At 43.4% G+C, this 15,359-nt stretch overlaps 1 protein-coding gene across 2 annotated transcripts in view; it reads right to left on the bottom strand.

Annotated features, from left to right (window-relative positions):
* Positions 1-15,359, bottom strand: part of CYFIP2 (cytoplasmic FMR1 interacting protein 2) — a 127,529-nt gene that overhangs the window by 57,895 nt on the left and 54,275 nt on the right. For both annotated transcript variants that reach the window (XM_010855284.1, XM_010855283.1), the window contains 5 exons: positions 13,108-13,184; positions 9,658-9,766; positions 7,481-7,600; positions 1,370-1,569; positions 28-115 (listed from right to left, as the gene is read on the bottom strand). In XM_010855284.1, coding sequence (XP_010853586.1) covers positions 28-115; positions 1,370-1,569; positions 7,481-7,600; positions 9,658-9,766; positions 13,108-13,184 — 594 coding nt within the window. The remainder of the gene's footprint in view (positions 1-27; positions 116-1,369; positions 1,570-7,480; positions 7,601-9,657; positions 9,767-13,107; positions 13,185-15,359) is intronic.

Raw genomic sequence — 15,359 nt, 5'->3', positions numbered from 1 at the left:
AAGTAGGACACAGGCAAGACCACTCACCTTGGACCCATAGAGGTAATAAGGCTGGACGTTGGCAGGTTTATCTCTCTGCGGTTCTTGGGTGAAAGGAATGGCAGTTCGGACAAAACTAGTAGGAGAAAAGAGATGGGGAAGGAATTAACTGGGTCCTAATATTATTCTTCACGGATTACAGAGCGGGAGCCCTTTCTGACCAGGGGCAACCACGCTGTTTCTTAGGCGGTTGCCTATACACTTCTTGTGACAAACTCCCATTTAACCCCTGTCTCCTTTTCATAAGGGCATCCCTGGTGGCTCAGATGGTTAAAGAATCTGCCTGCAATGCGGGAGACCTGGGTTCAATCCCTGGGTTGGGAAGACCCCTGGAGGAGGGTATGGCTACCCACTCCAGTATTCTTGCCTAGAGAATCCCCAAGGACAGATTAGCCTGGTGGGCTACAGTCCACGGGGTCGCAAAGAACAAATGGGAACACAGTAGTCCAGGTTCACAGGCTTGACTCTGGGCTTACAGCTGGTGAGAACAGTGGTCAAGAAAGCTGAGAATAGGTTGAGCCTAAGCACAGCCTTTTCCAGGGCCCTTCACCCAGTTTGGTTTCCTCAAGAGTAGGGTGCTGCAAACTCTTTCTATAAAGCCCCAGATAGCAAATATGTTCAGCTTTGCAAGCCAGATGGTCTCTGTTGCAAAAGACTCAGTTCTGCTGTAGCATGAGAGCGCCCATAAACAACTGTAAATGAATGAGCACGGATGGCAGAATTCCAATAAACTTTGTGAATGTCAAATAATTTCCACTTGTCACCAAATTATAATTCTTCTTTGGATTTTGGTTTCCCTAGCCACTTAAAAATATCAATACCATTTTTAGCTCATGGGTTGAACAAAAACAGTTGACAACTAGAGATGACTTGTGGGCTGGAGTTGGCAGATCTCTGCTCAAGAGGATTGAAAGTCCCAGATCTTTAGAGAACTGGAAGTCCATCTTGCTAAGAACGTGGACTCTTCCCAGGCCCTTTCCTGCATCTGGCACATACTTATTCAAAGCTAGCTATGAGCCAGGCCCTGATGATACTGAGAGAGCTTCCTCTGAAGGAGAGAGTTGGCTGCTTCTGCCCCTGCCCCCAGGTGGTGCTAGTGGTAAAGAAGCCACCTGCCAATTAAGGAGATATAAGAGATGAGGGTTCGATCCCTGGGTCAGGAAGATCCCCTGGAGGAAGGCATGGCAACCCACTCCAGTATCCCTGCCTGGATAAACCCATGGACAGAGGAGCCCGGAGAGCTACAGTCCATAGGGTCACAAAGATGGAAGTGACTTAGCACACATGCACCCCTGCACCCCCAGGCCACTTTGCACTGAGACTCCCTTACCGGTTAGTGGAGCCATTATAGCAGTAGTTGGGGAGGAAGTCGAAGTTGAGCTCCCAGAAGACATGCAGGGTGATTCGGCCGTAGGGGGCGGACACATTGTGGTTGGCCTCCCGAAACATGGCGTCGAAGCTGTCCAGGGTCATGTGTTTACACAGCAGCCGGTGCGTGAGCCGGTTGATCTCCAGCAGCCACTCCAGCTCCTGCCCGAGAGAGAGCCCGAGGCTGCTGAGGACTTGCATACACGCCTTGCACACCAGTACTGCTACCTGCCAGATGCCTTTCATGCAGGCAAGAGCCCCTCAGACAACCTCGTAACTGCTGGTACGGGGACTAGGACTCCTGCAGTACTATGTGGCAACATTCCCTTGAATGAAGGAAGTGCCAGACCATGCCAAGGGAGAATGCATGCCTGTACCCAGAAGGGGACCACAGATCACGTGCAGATCCCTTGTCTGCACTCCCTTGGGGAGAAAAGCACAACTCCTTGCTTTCCAGTTTCTATGCTGGTAAGGAAAACGACTGTCCCTGAGTGACGCAAGTAAAGTAAAAGAAAATTGTGACCGTCTATCTATGACTGAGGGTCTACCTCCATCCTGCAGAAAGCAAGCAAGGGAGCTACCACCTGGTAAGTACTTAACACTAGGTTGGTCCATGTGAGACTACTAGTTTCTTATGTCAAACACCATACAATGTTAGCAATTTCTTACGGTTCAACCTAATACATGCCACGGAGTATTCTAAGCACTTAATATGTGTCAACTCACTTAATGCTCAAAACCCCCTTATAAGGTCAGCATGATGGCTGTTCTTATTTTATACATATATATAGAAAATGGGCTTTAAGAAGTGCATAACTCGGCTTCAAATCCAGGAAGCTGGGCTCTGATGTTCACATTCTTAACTGTTATATACTATAGAAATTTAAAAAACAGCTGCGGGCACAGTGTTTCCTCCTCTCAACTTCTCTTGCATCCCCCAGTCACAACAGGGGTTGGTTAAACATGTTGGCAAAAGTTTGGCTGCAAGCCATGGACCAAGGACTTGCATGAGCTATATATAGGCCCTGGTCATTTGGAATGCCACCTTCAGGCAGAGAATGGGACCAGAGTCCCATAATAATATCCAGACATAGCAGGTCACTGCATTTGCTTGGAAGTAAAAAGAAGGTAAAATCCTTTGGGCTGGGTTTAGTTCTTCACTGAATTGCTATCAAAGAGAATCAAAGCACAAACCTGTGCATATAAAGAAAGTACTCCCTCTATAATGCTCTGCTGCTGCTGCTGCTAAGTCGCTTCAGTCGTGTCCAACTCTGTGTGACCCCATAGATGGCAGCCCACCAGGCTCCCCTGTCCCTGGGATTCTCCAGGCAAGAACACTGGAGTGGGTTGCCATTTCCTTCTCCAATGCATCAAAGTGAAAAGTGAAAGTGAAGTCGCTCAGCCGTGTCCGACTCTTCAAGACCCCATGGACTGCAGCCTACCAGGCTCCTCCACCCATGGGATTTTCCAGGCAAGAGTACTGTAGGGGGTTGCCATTGCCTTCTCCCTATAATGCTCTGGAACACTCTTATATTGCAGTGGTTAAGCCATCTTTTGTGATAGGTATGACTGCCTATTTCATGGAGGGGTAGGCTGAAGCTCAGAGGGAGAAATAACTCACTCAATAAAGGTCATAGGAGAATATAGAACAGGGTTTAGGATGTGCTCCCAGGTCTTCTAATCAAATCATGTGTATTTGGCCCTTGGATGCAGCTGCCTGGAATAAATAAGCAATTACTGAGAAAGTCCTTTGAACAGTAAAGATGGCTTTACAACATAAAAGCTAAAAGGACATAGGCAGTGGCTGTTCCCCAGAGTGTGGCCAGGAGCTGGGGCAGTCAGAGGGCCAGCTGTAAGACCTGGGACATGGAGCCCAACTGTTTACAGTCACAGGAGGAAGCCTTGCATCAGGGATTCAGTTTTATTCTCATCAGACACAGGACCCCTCTGACTCTGGTTGGGGTCCACAGTGTGGTGGAACCAGACCACACTTCTAATCTTAGAGCTTCATCTCTCTTAAATTCAGATTCGGTGGCTCTAAATTGGGGGCACATTACCGATCAAAGTTTGCAGACTTAACTGGCTGGAGTGAGACAAGCTGGGGCAGGAGGGAGCCTGGGCTGGGCTGTCCATGGCAAAGTGGACAGCCATTGCCGGATAAAGGTGGAGCAGCTATGTCATGGCATCCAATTGTTTGTTACTGCATTGGAATGGGGTAAGTGATGGCAGAGCCTCTGATCTCTTGGAAAAGGCCAAAGTCTGGATTTCAGTTCTGGAACGGTAGTTGGAAGAATAAGTTTCCAGTGATTGTGCACTGTGAAACATACGAAGGGCAGAAATACAGAATCAGCAGCTGTCTGCTTCCATCTTTCGGGGCCTGGCTAGCCAGATGGCATCTTTGTTCCTAGTCACTTAGGATGGGTAAGTAAGTAAATAAATAAATGCGATGAATGTGGATGAGTTTATTTCTAAGATCACTAAGTATCTGTAGCACATGGGGGTGCCCTGTTACCATGAAGACAGATGCAGATGAGAAACTGGGAAACAGTTTCCATTCTGTGATTTCAATGGCCTCAAAAATGCACATCAGAGACTGAAGAAGAGAGCTCTCAACTGCTGACATGGGGATGCTCGAAATGCAGGCCCACTTCCTCCGCCATGCCACGGGAGTTTTTATTACGCAATACAATTGGTGTTTTGCATGAGCCATTTCTTTCAGCCTTTCAGTCCGAAGAGGGCACTTGCCTGCTGGGGGTGCAGGGCTCAGTGCATCAAGGCACAGAGGTTTAGAAGGCCCCAAGGGCGGTCTATGTGCCTTCAGAGAGGAGGTCAGCTCTGCAGAGTAAAGCCGGTTTACTGGGGGGCAACACAGAGAAGCAGCACTGGGGAAACAGAACACCCGATAGGCTACTTATGTGAGGAAGAGGAAAGGGCTTTCCATGAGAACCAGAAATCCCGGGTGTCCGCACACTTGGCCTTTCACCTTCTCTGTGGCCTGGGCCAAGAGAAAAGGGATCTCAAACTCAGGCACTAGGTCATCCCATGAAGGAAGTGCACCAGGCCTGTGGCAAGCCCAAGACAGCACAGCTCAGCTGATGGGGGTGTCTAGGCCATTGTTGCCATCTGTGAAGGCAGGTCTGACGTTGCCGGGGTTTCTGCAGTTTTATTCGAATTCTACCAAATGTTAAATGTTGGCTCAAATTTTCAAATATTCTCTGCAGCCTAAACAAAACACAGACTGCAGGCTGCCAGCTCTCAACTCTGGCATCAGATCCCTTCGGGAATCTATTTGCTCAGCTGCAGAGGAGGAGGGCGACTAACTGATGAAATCGCTACAATCTTCCCAGCTGGGCATCAAGGTGGAGGGAAGGGCTGAGGGGAACACATTCCTTTCTTTGTTTCTCAGAAGAGGCAGAAGCTTCTCAGCCAAGGCAGTGGGGGCCTCCTGACGCCCCAGGAGACAGCATCCCTGGCTCTCCTCTTCATGGGCTTCAGGGACTGGGGCTACTCTCTTGGCGGCTGTGGCCCTCACCTGATAAACTCAGGCTTTCACTGCTTGTTTTGATTTTGTTCCCTGCTAAAAGAACATTCAGTGCCTTTCAAGGACTGGGAAGAGGCTGTGGACACCCTGCCACACACTAAAACCAGTTTTTCCATAGGGTATGCTCATTCATTTCTGGAAAACTACAAGATAGAGATAAACAACGAAGAGAAAAGCAAAAATCCCACCTCTTGGACATAATCACTGCTAACATTTGGCAAAAAAACACCCCATGTCTTAAAGTAGATCTCCTAGAAGAACTTGTGCTGTATCACAGTCTCTCAAAGTCCGTGACCCAGGACAGAGCTGCGGCAGCTGGGTCAAGTCCTCTTAGGAAATGCTGCTGAGAATCGACCCTGAGAGTGCCTCATTTGCAGCTCAAAATTTCTTTTCTTTTTTTTTTTTTAATATTCATTTTATTTATTTGGCTGCACTGGGTCTTAGTTGTGGCAGCTCAAAATTTCTATATTCCTCTCTTTCTTCATAAGCTATTTTCATCAAGTGGAAGGGACTATGCAAAGCTCTTTCCAGGCAGTATCTCATTTCATCCTTGAATACGGCTATGAGGTGGGTTCTAATGTTTCCTCCATGTACTACAGGTTTTTATACAAGATAAGTGACTCACCCAAGACCACCCAGCTAGTAAGTGGCGAGGCCAGAACTGGGACCCCAAGGTCTTTCTGATGCTAGAATCCTAGTTCTTAATCCTTTTTTTAAAAACTGCTTTGTCCGTTAAAAAATACCTTTTATTTTGAAATAACTTTAGACTTACAGAAAAGCTGTTACTGTAGACCTCCTGCACATTCCTGACCTAGTTTGTCCAATGTTAACCTCTTACATAATCATAGTATAATTGCCTAAAGTTGGAAACTATCATTGACAATTCTATGAACTAAATGACAGACCTTATTCAAATTTCACCAGTTTTTCCGTGAAGGTCTTATCCCACATTTCTCTGAGTGGTCAGGTCTCCTTGTCTTTTCAAATCTCTAATAGTTTTCAGTTTTCCCTTTGTCTTTTATGTTCTGGGTGCTTTTGAAAAGCATTGTTCATTTTTGAATGCCATTCGATTTAGATATATAATCACAATTAGATTGAGATTATGTATTTTTCATTATGCATACATATTCAGGGGCTGTGTGCTGTGCTATGCTTAGTCACTCAGTTGTGTCCGACTCTTTATGACCCCATGGACTGTGGCCCGCCAGGCTCTTCTGTCCGTGGGGATTCTCCTGGCAAGAATAGTGGAGTGGGTTCCATGCCAATCCAGGGATTGAACCCAGGTCTCTTGCATTGCAGGCAGATTCTTTACCGTCTGAGCCACCAGGGAAGCCAATTCAGGGGATACATGAATATATTTTCTTACTGGTGATACTAACCTTCATGCTTGGTTAAGAGGATGACTCCCAGGTTTCCCACTGTAAAGTTATTATTCTTCCCTTTGGAATTAGTAAGTATCTTGAAGGAGATAGTTTGAGACTAGGCAATTATCCTGTTTCTTCTCAAAGTTTTTTCTTTTTGTGACTAATTAAAAAATTCTGGTAAAATACACATAACATAAAATTGACCATTTTAACCATTTTTTATGTACAGTTCTGTGGCGCTAAGTACATTCATGTAGTTTTGCAACCATCACCAACGTCCACCTCCAGAACTTTTCAGTCTTCCTCAACCGAACCTCTGTACCCATTAGATACTAACTCCCTATTTCCTGGCAACTACCATTCCACTTTCTGTCTCTATAAATTTGAATACTATGGACACTTCCGAATAAAGGGAATCAAAATATTCTTCTCAAAGCTCTGCCCACTAATTTCAGTGTCTATTACTGGATCTTGCCTGCGACCATCATTACTCTGGTGTTCTAATGGTGATTTTCTATTTCTCTCATTCCTTCTATGTACCTGCTCTTGAAGCTTTAAAATCTTCCTTTCATCACCTAAAGACTGACCAACCAAGTTTATTCTAATTCTTGAAGAGAATTAGCAGAGAGTAGTTCAAATAGCTGATTAATAAAAGAAGAGTGCACGCCTGTTCCGTACTTGTGCATCAGGAACAACTATACAATTTCCAAGTCCCAGCACAAAATGAAAAGGTGGGGCTTTCATCAGAAAATGCTTGTAAATTCAAAGATGGTGACAACGCAGCATTAACCCAGTCACCAGCCTCTCTGGCCTCTAACCTACTGCACGCCAATGAAGCCGACCCCATTGTGAAATCTTCCCTCCTTTCTCAGGACCATCTAGCTACTTGCTGTATCTGTAGAATCCTAAAGGATGAGAAGCTATGTCCCGGGATAGGCCATCTCTAGAGATTTCAAGACCTCCCTCCACTCCCTCTCTCCAGGCAATCAGGAAGGTAAAATTTTTCTCATTCCTTTTAAGTCTTTCTTTTTGCCCTGCTTATTCAGATGAGAAAGAGACTCATCGCGTCTTTTTAACCAGCTCAGTACCAGGCTACCAACAACTCCCCAACAAGGCTTCTAGTTTGAGGAGTCCCACAGCAAAACTCCCAACGGCCTCCATCTCTTACCACGATTGAGGTCAGGTCCTCACTCTCAAAGCGGCTAATGGCCTGGTCCAAGGATTTATACATGGCAGCAGAGATGCGCTGGGTAATGAGTCTGTTCAAGTCAATGGATCTACCCAACAGCTGCATGGAAGAGACAGAAAGTTACTTAAATTTTACACAGGCACATGACAACTAAATGCAATGCACTGATTTAGTAAATTGTCCTAAAAATATAAAGAACATAACCAAGACAAATAGGGAATCTATGCAGAAAACAGTATTGTTAAATTTCCTGAGTATGATAGTACTATTTGGATGATAAGAGGATATCCTTGTTCTTAGGAGATACGAGCTGAGGTATCAGGGGTAAAGTGTTATGATGTCTGCAACTTCCTCTCAAATGGCTAAGAAAAATTATGTATATTAAAATATATATTTTAATACATTACTTACATATAAATATGTTTTTATAAATTATATATTCTATAAATACATAAAGTACATTTACTGTATGAGAAATAATATATACATGAGAAAAATAAAGTGAAGCAAATATGATTAAACATGAATAATCATGAATCTGACTATAAAGTACACATGTGTATTCACTGTCTTATTGTTTCAACTATCCTGTAGGTTTAAAATATAAAAAGCTGAAAAAAAATATGGTGCATTCAGACTGCAGGAAGAGGCTTGTGATAAGCTCTGGCAGCCCATGCAATGCTGACATCCTGAATCTCACCCTGAGGTTCTTCCTGCATCCATCCTATCATGCAGTTCAGAGTCACCAGGGTGCCCCCGCCTGCCCAACCCAAGCAAGGGCCTACTGTGTACCTTTATGAGGATAAATTTAAAAGCACGAGGAGAAGGGCTGATTACAGGATGGAAAATATGGCTCAGGCTAATTTCCACTGGGGTTCATGTGGGCATGACTACAGATGCTATGTAGACAGCAATAAACATTTATTGAGTACCTGCTGCGTGCACTGCACTTTGCTATGTGCCTAAGGATTCGTCTCAACTATTTTATTTTTTCTGCTTCCCTTTTGGGAGAGATTTTCTACTAATTGACTAAGGCTCCTTATAGCCATCTTCTGCACGCACAAAGCCCTCAGGATTAACATCCTGTGGCTAATTCTAGCTGCACTGGTAATGGAATCTTCTGAGAGACTGAAGGAGAAGCTCTCATGGACCCTTCAATGTTGACAGATGGGTAAATGCTTTTTCCTCTTACGATTCTTCGAGCATGGATTTTTCAAAGCAGTGGGACTTCCCAGGTTTTTCAGGGTAATTCCTCTCTATCCAGGGCATTTCCTCAGCCTCAGGCCTGCTCCCATTTACCCAAGTCTTCTCCAGGAATATGTGAACCACAGGATAAGCACACAGAAATCACAGCGTGATGTTCATTTCACTGCCTGTGACTGACAGGGCTTAGTAGTAGGATTTAAGATCTGCTAAAGCATCTCTTATTTTGTCTGCCTGGCTCCCATGAACATTGTTAAGCAGGGATATGTTTCTGAGCTCCTGGCAGCATTTCGTCTATATCATGGGTCAAATCGTAACAGAGACTAACTCTATACCATAATGGGAAAGTCAGGGACAGACTTTCCCATTTCTGAACGTCAGTCCCGACTGAAGGAGGTGGGCTGAAGTTCATGTTGTTGTTCAGTCGCTAAGCTGTGTTCGACTCTTCATGACCCCCATGGACTATAGCATGTCAGGCTTCTCTGTCCTCCACAGTCTCCTGGGGTTTGCTCAAATTCATGTCCATTGAGTTGTGATGCCATCTAACTATCTCATCCTCTGCCAACCCCTTCTCCTTCTGCCTTAAATCTTTCCCAGCATTAGGGTCTTTTCCAGCAAGTCAGCTCTTCATATCAGATGGCCAAAGTTTTGGAGCTTCAGTTTCAGCATCTGTCCTTCCAGGGAATATTCAGAGTTGATATGCAGCTCAAATGGGCATTCAAAGGCTCTGGTGGCCCCTATTCAACTGAGGTGAGCAGCAGATGGGCTGAGAAGCCTAGAACTTGACCCAAAGGAAGCCCAATGCCTCTTGGTAAGATTCTGAAGCTGGATTATCCCTATGCTCAGTAGCCCACACAGGGCAATACTCAGGGCAGATGATACGTGGTCCTGATTTCTGATCTCTAGGCTAACATCACAGCCCCCTCTCCCTCCCATTCCACCTGGCTCCATACCTGAACGTGTCTCTGTTTCAACAGTGTTTCATAGCGGTTGGATGGTGGGTATGGAATGATGACTCCATAATTCTTACATTCGGCCCTAAAACGTTTATCCAACAGGACGCTGGAAAGGATAAAAGTGAAATAAGGCCAGTAAACCAGTAAACATGACAGTGAATGGAGTTTAGTCACTCAGCCATATGTATTTCAAACCATAGGTTCTACTCATAAAGCACTATGTTATATATTTTAAATATTATTATTTTTTTCTGCTGTAGAGAAAAGTTCTTTAAATTTTTTCAGCTGGAAAAGCTCAATAGGCGAAATGAAATTTCTATGTTAAAGACAGGCAACACAGAAGATGAGCTGCTTTTTTCCTTTTGTTTTTTTACCATAAAAGCAATTGAGTGCCTGCTTAGTATAGCCCAGGAAACAGTCTAGGTACCAAGGATTCAAAGTTCCCATCCTTGTGGAGCTTGGGTTCTAGTGAAAAGAGACTGATAGTAAATAAATAAGCAGAGGAATAAAATAATGTTAGACAATAGTAAATACCTGCATAGTATTTACTATTCACCAAGCATGCATATAGACATGCGCATAGTGATTTTTAATCTCACAACAACCCTATGAATTAGATATTCTATTATTATCTTTCACACTGAGTCATGGATTGCAGAGCAATAAGTGCTCTGAAAATAACAAAACAGGATCATTTGGTGTTATCATGGAAAGTCTCTCTAAAGAGGTCCTGTTGGACAGAAACCTAAATGCTAAAAATGGAAAGATTTGGGGGAAGCATCTTTCAGGCATGATTAGCTTGGTACATTGAGAAAAAGGAAAGGTGTAGACAAGGGGGGGGTGTGTGTTGGAGAGCATAGTGGAAAAATGTATTTACAATGTTAGTCTAGGGGCCAGATCCTTGTGGGATGATACAAGCCACAGTAAAGAGGGTAAAGGTTTTCTCAGTGTAACTGAAGCCACTGAAAGGTTTTAAGCAGGAAAGTGATATCATCTAAATCTATACTGTTAACACAGCAGCCACCCCCCAGGTGAGCCCCCAAGAATCTGAAACATGGTGGGTCCAAGCTGAGATGCGCTATTAGTATGACGACCCAGAGGGATGGTATGGGGAGGGAGGAGGGAGGAGGGTTCAGGATGGGGAACACATGTATACCTGTGGTGGATTCATTTTGATATTTGGCAAAACTAATACAATTATGTAAAGTTTAAAAATAAAATTAAATTAAAAAAAAAAATACACACGAGGTGTTGAAGACTTAAGAAAAAACAACAAAAACTATCTCTTTAATAATTTTCACTTATTACATGTTGAAATTGTAATATTTTAGATATCATAGGTCATATAATATAGTATTGTTAATTTTAAAAATATGACTGCTAAAATTACACTTGTGCCTACATTATATTTCTGATGGACAGCAGTGATCTAGATCATTTTGTCCCTCTGGCGCTTTCTCTCTGACTCTTCCAACTTCTCACAATCTCCCCCAACTTCCTGTATTTTTTTTTTTAATTTTATTTTATTTTTAAACTTTACATAATTGTATTAGTTTTGCCAAATATCAAAATGAATCTGCCACAGGTATACATGTGTTCCCCATCTTGAACCCTCCTCCCTCCTCCCTCCCCATACCATCCCTCTGGGTCGTCCCAGTGCACTAGCCCCAAGCATCCAGTATCGTGTATCGAACCTGGACTGGCATCTCGTTTCATACATGATATTTTACATGTTTCAATGCCAACTTCCTATATTTTTGACAAACCACAGGTCTTATAAGAAGGGATATAGACCAAGATTCCTCTTTTAGATAAGGATATTTTGCAAACTAAATATATAGAGGACTCAGGATTTGACAAGTCTGAGTTTGTTTACACAGACAATGGACCAGCATATTTTGAAGATAACTGGAATTATCTTGGAGAAACTGGAAATCCAGCTCTCTGGTAGGACCACATACAGTTCAATCCAATCCAGATCCTTGTGAAATCATTCCTTTGTGAAAGGCTGCATTCTCTATGCTTCCCTGAAACCCTAAGTATATGCTTTCTATAGTTTCCATCATTAAGAGTCATTATTTCATTTAATGCACACTCTGTGTTAACAGACACCTATGTACCTGTATACCAACTCTTGGGGAGCCCTGGTGGCTCAGCAGTAAAGAATCCACCTGCCAAGGCAGGAAACATGGGTTCGATTCCTGGATTGGGAAGATCCCCTGGAGAAGGAAATGGCAACCCACTCCAGTATTCTTGCCTGGGAAATCCCATGGACAGAGGAGCCTGGCGGGCTATAGTCGATGGGGTCGCAAGAGTCAGACTCGACTTAGTGACTAAACCATCACCACACCAACTCTTGACTGAAATACATCAGAGAAACTCAAGTTGTTGAAAGCAAAAGGAAGCAAGTCTTTAACTGTTGAAAAATGTAACAGTCCTTGAAATTTCTGGTTTGTACATTTGGATTTCCAATAAAAAAGAGAACTACCCTATATATAGATACATATATGTATGTAACTATATATATAGAGAGAGAGGTTTGTGCTGCCAGCACTATTATGGGTTCCTCGAACCCGGGAAATCTCAGGGGTCTAAATCAGCCCATACTGACAGCACCAATGAGCTTGTGAGACCTGACACCTGGACTCCTTCCCTGGTTTCCTGTTTGACCTTCACACTCCCACAGTTGCTCACCTCCAATCCATTCCCTACATTTTAATGTTTTAAAACACCAAACTTCTAAAAATAAAAATCAGATCAGGTCACTGTCACACTTTGGAAATCATCCCATGGTGCTCTAGTTCTCCTAGGATAAATGCCTATAAGACCACAGGGCCGGGGCCCTGCCTACCTGCCCAGCTTTACCACACAGCCCGCCCCTCTGTGGTCTGTGAATGAGATATTTACATGTACTAATTTTAATTAAACCTTTCAACAACCTTTGTTTTTTATGGTAAAAAAACAAAAGGTATGCATGCTATTAATATGCTTTCGCCAAAGGGACTTTGCACAGTGGTTTGTTTTGCCTGCAGTTCTCCATTCTACTCTTTACCTAGTTTAACTCAACCAACTCCTATTCACTTCAGATGTGAACTCAAATGTTACCTTCTCAGGATAGCCCTTCCAGTTACCCACCCTAAAGACTGGTTCAAGTTTAACTGTTATATATTCCCGATAAATTTTCTTTCACAGGAATCTCCCTTGTCACTGTGCATTCAATAGTTTTTATTAATGTCTATTTTTCTCACTACACTGTAAGCTCTGTGAGGTCTAGCCCCATATCTGCCTATTTCTCTTTCTTCTACTTGCTAGCATCCAATCCAGGCTAATGGAATCATTCAGATTTCCTGAGGTGCTAAAGAAGAAGGGAGGTTTTGTACTAGAGGATCTTGCCTTCCAGGTGGCAATCTTAGGAAGGTTTGGTGCCACAGTGCTGAGCTCTCATACCTGCCGGCCATGGCTTTGTAGTAGGCAAAGATCTGGTCCGCCAGCTTGTAGACAAACTGATCAAAACACAGGTTCACCTGGTGAAGAAGAAGCAGGAAATGTCACTGGTGTCTGTCCCACTTTATTAGAGAAACTCCAGCAACTGAAGAGGGCAGTGCTGTAGGACTGCCTGAAAGTGTGAGAAGGAACGAGATGCTCTGAAGGAAAGAAAAAAGAAAAGAAGATTCTGTGGCCAAGTGCGTTTGGAAAGTCTGGTCCCTTGCTCTCAAGGTCCTCAACCAGGCACAGAGAAGGCAAGATTCAAAACGCTGTTGAGGAATTGCCCTCCCCACTGGCCACCTCATGGCTGTTACAAGGTACCTGCCAGCATCCTGTAATTAACATATCAGTCTCCCCATCTCCTAATAGACTTTCTTTTCTTTTCCTTTCATTTTAATTTTACCTTGCTTTGCAAAGAAAGAAGTTTATTAAAAATTTAAAAACCTCCTTTTTAAAAAGTTTGCTTAAATATATTTGGTGAGGAAGAGACCATCTTGCCTTTTCAATGTTTTAGCATGTCGGTGGCAGAATGTGATGCTCAGGTGAGAAGAAAGTTCACACCAGACACAGAGGATTGAAGCCAAATTCTCCAATGATGGCAAGAGCAGGGAATGGCCAAAGGTGGGATGTTAAAGAGATGGGCTGTGGTAGTTTCAGGGTAATAATGGGATAACTTTGTGGCAACAGAATGTATTTAGGTGATTAATCTTCCATCCTTTTAGCACCAAACTCCCAGCTCCATGAGGCTCTTTATCAGAAGAGCTTTCATATCTTTTATTTTATACCATAAATACAATTTTGAACATAAAAACAATGTATGTGAGTAACCAAGCCCTCTGCCCTGGACTTTGAGCTTCAAGGGTATCCAGGGGTGTACAGGCAAAGAATCCATAGGGTCCAGGTGGGGGTGTCCAACTCCTGCTCCCCTTCTAGAACCAGCTTTGAATATTCTTACCCAAATAGCCCAAGCCCCTTCTAGGGTCTGTGTGCTCTTTTCCCTGGGTCCATCCCTGGGGGTGGACTGCACTGCAGATGTATACACCCCTAGGGCTCAGGGTTGACCAAATGGCCATTGTTTGAGGGCAGGGGTGGAAGACAGAGCTTGGGTATCCATGCATAGGCCTTTCCAGGTTCAAAACAGAGTCTGAGGATGGGAAAAGAAAGGCGGACAATTTATGCTTCTGCTTCATGGCCACCTGTGTTACCCAGGGCTGGGCTGTATGCTTTCTTTCCATTTAGTTTTTAAATGTCACTTGTATACAGGACACTCTAGATTTTTTTTGTTTTCAGCCTGTTAGAGAACATGATTAACTAAAATCTTATCAGAAAATGGACTTGTTAAAGCTGAGATGCAACCAATTAACTTGTCTACTGGAACCTTTCTTCCCAAGTTTGCGTACTGCTCAGAAGACAAAGAGGACAGATTTGCATTGGGCTCCACCAAGGTTCTCAACTCCCACAGCAATTGAAAGATTCAGAAAAAAAGCAGCATCTCTACTAGCTTTTATTTGATATATATAAACTTTCAAAGTAATTTGGTAGTAATGTTTATCTTAAAATATTCACATCTATCCTTTATAAATAAGAATATCTTATATTTGTACCTTATAGTTGAAAATCTTATAATGACAATTGGTATCATTCTATGTTTATATAACTCCACATACTTAAGTGGAGTGGAGACTCATTCCAATTTCCAGATGACAAAACTGAGATATTTTGTAGTCCTTAGTGCTGTTGATCTCCTGTTTCTGCTCCTTGCTGGCCTGTGGTAGGACTGCACCTTCTCACTCCTCTTTGAAAGCAAGCATAACCAAGTGACTTGCTTTGACCAATGACATGTGTCATTTCCAGCTGGAAGCTTTAAGTATCAGAGTGTAAATTCACCCTGACACATCTCCCTGCCATGGCAACTGGTGAATATCCCAGATGGGTTCCAGATTAAAGACTACGTGGAACAGAGCTCCTTGTCAACCCAAAAAAGAGAAATGAAACTTTGGTCTCAAACTACTAAGAATTTGTGATTGTTTGTTACTGCAGTGCATCCTAGCCTTTGCTGACCATTACAAAAATAAAGCCGTTAAATGACAATTCAACAGCTTCACACGTGAGAAGATGGCTACTTCAGTCCCACTAGTATTAGAATGAAACCGTAAGCTGTGTGATATTGGGGCAATGATACTTGAATAATCTAGACAGTAGAACATACTGCT

The sequence above is a fragment of the Bison bison genome, unplaced genomic scaffold, assembly GCF_000754665.1.
Source record: "Bison bison bison isolate TAMUID 2011002044 unplaced genomic scaffold, Bison_UMD1.0 scf7180017864363, whole genome shotgun sequence".
NCBI classification, from domain to species: Eukaryota; Metazoa; Chordata; class Mammalia; order Artiodactyla; family Bovidae; genus Bison; species Bison bison.
The sequence above is the reverse complement of the archived record's forward strand: the minus strand, read 5'-3'. Positions and strand labels throughout refer to the sequence as shown.